The following is a 6,246-nucleotide window of genomic DNA, read 5'->3' as shown; positions in this document are numbered from 1 at the left end:
AGGGGGGTGGTCACACACTTTTGTTTTCCTTAACAAACGGAAATAAATTGAAAATAAATCGGAAATAACAAGACACGGGTCAGTTGACAGCCAGGGTTCATAAAAGGAGGGAATATTTAACATATTTATTCATAATATTGGGGGGGACAGATTGGTATTTTCCCAGTATTGGGGGGGGGGGGGCCCCCCCAAAGGATGCGTGGTTACGCCCATGGCTATAGTGAAGCTAAACTTTGCACTGAGCGGTTACTACCTACTAGCTGAACTCTCTCTGTAACACGCCCCGGACGTTTGAGTAAATTGAGTTAGGGGTGGGAAGGATGAAACAAAAGATTAAACAAATTAAGTTTTCCGTTAACTACAGTTAATTTTAAAATGAAAATGTTTACTAAAAACAATAGTTTATAACTGTATTTATTTGTACTTTACACTGTTTTCACTTACCCATTTACAAACGTGCTGTTGGTCTGGGGTACCGGTGCTTGAACCTGATGCAGTCCGCCTTCACAAAACAAGCCTCGCTGTAAACGTAAAGAGGGACAGACACAGAAACAAAGCTGGCAGCCAAACCCTCACCCACAGTGACAGGAAAGCCAATGACATGGCAGACATTTTGGGGGTGACCAATCAGATTCTAGGGGTGTTTCACCTGGACAGCAGGTTGGACTGGAGTGTGAACACGAACGCCACATACTGTTCATGAGGGGACCAATGAACCAACTCCACTTAATGAAGACATTATAAAAATATTAAAATCACAGCACAACCTTACTGTAGTCAAATACAAATAGACCTACAACAGGCAGTGAAGTTGATGCTAGAGCTCCACCTCCTGGACAAAGGGAGGTGCAAAGTATTTCAACAGACACCTGCCATTAGCTGAAGTACAGTATTTCCCTATTAAAAGTAGTGAAGTAGACGTAGGAAGAAAACTAAAATATTCAAGTTAGGTGCCTCAGTATTGTACTTATAGTATACTTACAATATGGTATAACATACTTACTACTTACTTAATATATTTATAGTACTTGAGTATATCTACTTAATTATAATCTACCTTTGTTGAAAGTTCTGCCTTGTTCATGGGACCAGCTGTTGACAAAACAATTTCACTACAAGGTCCATTTAGTTGCTGTTCTGGACTTTTTTGTTTATATCACATGATCATCCTCAGCAGATGGAGTTTGCTTTGTTGTATTGTTCAAATGCCCATTATACTCAGCACTTCAAGTTCCTCACCCTGTGGTGAGATTGCTTGCTTTGTTGACTCACCATATAAACGTTTAAGCAAATAAAGTCCTTAAAAATTCCAGGACAACTCCATCTACCAATGAAGATCATGTGATACGATCAAAAGATCCAGAACAAATGGACTTTGTGTTCAGATTGCTTTGTCAGTGATGTTAACTAGTGACTACAGTCGAATCACAGATGCAGAGGTATCTTTGAACCATATAATGTTCAGAAAGTCTAAAAAACTATGAGAACAAACTGTAAAAACACAGGGAAACCTCCATAACACTCCCTCAAAGACATTGTTGAATGATAAAGACTTGATTTATCTCATCAATGTGAAAAGGGCATCTGGTGATAAAAGTCTGGTCAATATCAGCCATAAACTTGTGTTTTAAGTGTTTTCTAGACACCTGTCTCTTATACACATCTACTTACTCTGGTTGGTTGTACTTTCCACTGGTGAAGGAGTGTGTGACTTGATTGCTGTGAAAAGACAAAACCATCAATTACAAGATGCCATCTTCATCCAGATGTTTTACTGTATGTGATGAGAATTTTTAAGTCACTCTCAGTGGACACCAAAGTTTTTTTCTGAATACCAGAATCATTTAAACCAGAAAGAGTCAACCATAATATTAAGTTGACTTAATGTTCAAACTTAATCAAGGATCATTTGTATTCATCACATTATAATAAATGGGTCCTGAACCTACCAACAGCTGCTCTAAAAGGATCCAAGCGGACACTGTCCGTTTCCCCTTGTTTCAGGCTTCCAAGACCGCTGGTTAAGTCAGACTTTGTGTCCTCAAACACGTCACAGATCACATGATCTCCGTTGTTCTCTTTTACAATTTGGCTGAAGCGTGTTAAGAGCTCGTCAAGTTCAAGGTTCTTCTGTAACAATAATCTGTATTCACATATTCTGATCATGTCTCCTAATCGTGGATGTTGCATATAGTTTTCAATGGAACCTGAACTCTCCTCTCTGGGTGTTGATATCAGAACCAGTGAATGATCAAATGATTGATCACTGAAGAGTTGAAGGACTCTGCAGAGCTTCAGTTTTTGTTCCTCAGTGAAGTCTTCAGGCTGTAGAACCAGCAGGAACACATGAGGTCCAGGATTAGAGAGACTCACACAGTTTCTCACATTTTCTATCAGTTTGTGTTCAGAGATGTTGTAATGCAGCAGATCTGGGGTGTTGATGAGAACTATTTCTTTCTTCTTCAAATGTCCTGTGAATCTCTGACAGCAGTCTGGTTCTTCCTCAGTGTTGAACTCAGTCTCTCCCAGTATGAAGTTCCCCACTGAACTCCTCTCAGACCAGCTGTTCCCCAGCAGAACAACCCTCAGCTCAGACACTGAAAAGAAAATGATTCAAATCATTTGGCATATTTGCTATTACAACACATAATGTAGTATATCAACAATGATTTCAATGAGTTTTTTTAGTTTCTTAAATCTTACACTTTGACAGCTTCTCATATGAAACGCTGTAATATTAGATTTTAAAATAAAAAAACAATTCAGACTCACTGTTAGGTGGCAGGCCTACAATGCTGCTTCTGCGCTTCCTGGGTTCTATCTTATCTGAAACTGTAAAAAAAAACAGAAGTAAACAAGGTCATTCTTTATGTCTTCTACATCTGTTCTCTAACGGACACGTTTGGGATACAACCAACGACATCAGACAAATTTGCAATGACTATTAGTGTCTGCTGACAAGTATGATTTTACCAGCTATGAGCATATTTTCTCCTTGATCATATTGTATTAAATAAAGAAAGACAAAGGTAATTAAAAAAAATAAAGTGACATTCATTGAATACCCAAATCACTATCGGGTATAACTCACCTCTTTTGAAAATACATTTACACTGAATATTTGGCTGCTTTTACCTCAGTGTTCCCTCCACAGATAAAAACAACCATGTTCCTCAAGACCAGGGACAGTTCTGGGTTATTATTATTATCATTGTTACCATTTTATTTTACTTACTTTACCCCCAGATAAATTTAGTTTGATTTGATTTTTAGATTTTAATACTTGATGTAACTCTACTGGACTGATGTTCACTTTTTACTTGATGAAGTTCATTGGTTTGATTTTGGTTTAATTTGTTTTCTTATTTTATCCATGATATATAAAATGTTATTGAAGGTTCTCATTCAGTTTGACTCACAGTAAGGACGACCAAAGTCAGGGCTTCTGCTGCGCTTCACGGGATTTGAATAATCATCATCTATAAAAATACAGAAAAACACAAACACAGATATAAATCCCTTTATACTGACCAGTAATGTTCTGTACACAATCATGACAAAACAGTGGCGGTCATCAGTTGATGTCAGCATCTAAACTTGAACCTGCAGGTCTGGAAAAAATACCAGGTCCAGGTTGTGTTGTTGTGAGAAGCTTCAGGCCTGGATCAGCTCTGACTGCCAGCACTCTCAGTCCATGTGAGCCCTTCAAGCACAACTGTAAAAACAGCTTGTACTTGTTATTATTTGGCATTAATAACAATTTCAAGTTGTTCAGCCTTAAAAACTGAAATTATCAGCATTTAATGTAAAAACTGAAATTGTGCAAAACGACAAATCAAACCAGTCGCAGTTGTTGTTTTCCCATCCAGTGCCCACGATGTTTAAATAGATATACACTTTCACCCTTTTGAGCACCCATGGGTTTTAAGTTCCTCTACAGACATATTGTATACTCTGTACAAATCCTCTGCTATGATTATTATTTTGTTGAACCTGATTTTCATACATAAAAAAACATGTAAAACTGGGGCTGAAGGTCATCTACTCTAGATACTGATCTACTCTGGATCGGGCCTTTTCCCCCACCCACCTGCTTTCTCCAGGTTGACAGGTGAAAGAGCAGTGAGTACCAAGATGATGATGATGATGATGATGATGATGATGATGATGATGATGATGCATACAACTGTGAGACGGTTATTCTAGTTTGAATGTGTTTTTGAAATAAAGTCTGTGTTTAACACCAGCTTGAGACATTGTCACATTTTATTCTACAAAATAAAACACGTCAGTTAATACTCCAGTCCTGATTTCTTTAAGCTTTTATGTCTCGGTTGCTAACGAGGGTCTACATGAGATGACAGAGGCTGTCAGGGACGTTAAACGTCATCATTTTGAACATGAAAACTAATCTACTCACCAGTCCACCTTTACAGCCTGGTTAACTCACCAGTCCACCTTTACAGCCTTGTTGTGTTTATACAAACTGTCACTAACTCTGTCAGAGGAAAGGCTTTAGTAGAAGAGGTCAGAGCTGAATTAAACTACAAGTTGAAGTTTAGTGGTGGTGACACTAAAGTCATGTGACTGTGGTGTCTTTGATTTATAGCCTAACCAAACCAAACAGCCTCAGGTGCATTATCACCCGCTTCTGGGCTGGAGTAGAGCTGAAGTGTATTAAATCTCACCTGGATTTTATCCAGGTATGAGACACTTGAAATGACAGGAGTAAAAGTGGCCAAAGACTGTCTTGGTCTGGGTCTCAGATTCAGGCCTTTGCAGAACTCGACAGGTTTCGACATGTTGTTCAGATCACAGAACTCACAGAATCTTTCAACTGCAAGTATCAAACAAAATATGATGCTTCAGACTAAAACAAAACTTTCAGAAGTAGCAGAGGAAAGTTACTTAGTGACAGAAAAGTCCCTCTATACACATTTTCCTGTCAAGACTTCAGTCTGAGGACAAAGTGTTGTTATGATGTGTGTGACATGAGGACAGTGTGAGAAGACAGTGAGTTATAAAGTCTGACTGGACTCACCTGGTGCTGCAGCCGCCATCTTGTCGTCTGCTGAGAACATCAGAGACTAAATCAGCTGGAGGGAAGAGGAACCAGAGTTTAGCTTCTCTGTTATTCACATACTCAGATGCCATAACTCATTATCAAGTGTTTAGTTAATGTGTTTGGACAAACAGTGAGAGTTTCAGCTCTGTGGGCTCTGATCTGTGATCAATAAATGTTCTCTAGGCTATGTTTCACATGTTTCAATAGAAAAGGGCACTGCACTCCAAGGGGCCCCTGACATCCTACACTTATTGGAGACGGGACACTGGATGCAATAATAGAGAGAATAAAACAATCCAATTATTACCCTGTGATAATGGACTGCACCCAGCACCATAATGCAAACATGTGACCCGCCCTCCAGCTAACTCTGAGTGGGCGCCTTTCCTGCAGCACAGAGCAGGTGAGTTTTCAGTACCAACACTGTCGGTTTCTGTCTGAACTACAACAAACATACCTGTTAACTCTGACAAACTGCATCTTTCACAACTGACAGGATTCACCTCCAAATATAGACGTTGTTATTTTCGGAAGGTTTCTTCTTATTCGAAAGCAAAAATGGCAATGTTTCAGCTCAGAGAAGTGTTTGGATCACATTGCGAATCATACAGTGGCAATCAGGAGGGTCAACTTTTGTGTTACAGTCCCTAGAGTATCTTGCTTGATTAACTAAAGCTTTCAGATAAATATTATGAAGTCGAAAGTACAATATATAATAATATATAATATACAAGCTAATATTAAAAAGGATTAATTAAACCACCACAGCCACAGTACAGACTATTAACATGAAATAAAAAACTCTATATTGATGTCAAAGCCAAAACCTCTATTGTCTCACTGCTCATGAATTAACACCAGTGTTTGCTACATTTAGAATGAAAAACTAGCTAACATTAGTTAGCTAAACTGTAAACTTAAGGCTAAAATTAGAAACACAAAACATTAGTTAGCTAAACTGTACCTTAAGGCTAAAGTTAGAAACACAAAACATTAGTTAGCTAAACTGTAAACTTAAGGCTAAAGTTAGAAACACAAAACATTAGTTAGCTAAACTGTAAACTTAAGGCTAAAGTTAGAAACACAAAACATTAGTTAGCTAAACTGTAAACTTAAGGCTAAAGTTAGAAACACAAAACATTAGTTAGCTAAACTGTAAACTTAAGGCTAAAGTTAGAAAC

The 6,246-nt window shown here is 38.2% G+C and overlaps 3 protein-coding genes across 3 annotated transcripts in view; all 3 read right to left on the bottom strand.

Annotated features, from left to right (window-relative positions):
- LOC147817491 (uncharacterized) overlaps positions 1-6,246 on the bottom strand; it is a 75,376-nt gene that overhangs the window by 38,597 nt on the left and 30,533 nt on the right.
- LOC111645428 (GTPase IMAP family member 8-like) overlaps positions 1-6,246 on the bottom strand; it is a gene marked incomplete at its 3' end in the record, with an annotated part of 61,805 nt that overhangs the window by 25,611 nt on the left and 29,948 nt on the right. The gene's annotated exons all lie outside the window — the stretch shown is intronic.
- The window catches only part of LOC147817495 (GTPase IMAP family member 8-like), a 17,598-nt gene that overhangs the window by 10,298 nt on the left and 1,054 nt on the right, over positions 1-6,246 (bottom strand). The window contains exons 2-6 of the mRNA XM_087170514.1: positions 5,042-5,096; positions 3,420-3,479; positions 2,773-2,832; positions 1,950-2,597; positions 1,672-1,719 (exon numbers count right to left, since the gene is read on the bottom strand). Of these exons, the coding sequence (XP_087026640.1) occupies positions 1,672-1,719; positions 1,950-2,597; positions 2,773-2,832; positions 3,420-3,479; positions 5,042-5,081 (856 nt within the window). The 5' untranslated portion in view covers positions 5,082-5,096. The remainder of the gene's footprint in view (positions 1-1,671; positions 1,720-1,949; positions 2,598-2,772; positions 2,833-3,419; positions 3,480-5,041; positions 5,097-6,246) is intronic.

Source organism: Seriola lalandi, unplaced genomic scaffold, assembly GCF_002814215.2.
Source record: "Seriola lalandi dorsalis isolate HSWRI2012SDOR001 ecotype SW California unplaced genomic scaffold, Sedor1 jcf7180002054951, whole genome shotgun sequence".
Lineage (NCBI taxonomy): Eukaryota > Metazoa > Chordata > Actinopteri > Carangiformes > Carangidae > Seriola > Seriola lalandi.
Note: the sequence above shows the minus strand (reverse complement) of the source record. Positions and strands in the feature narration are given on the sequence as shown.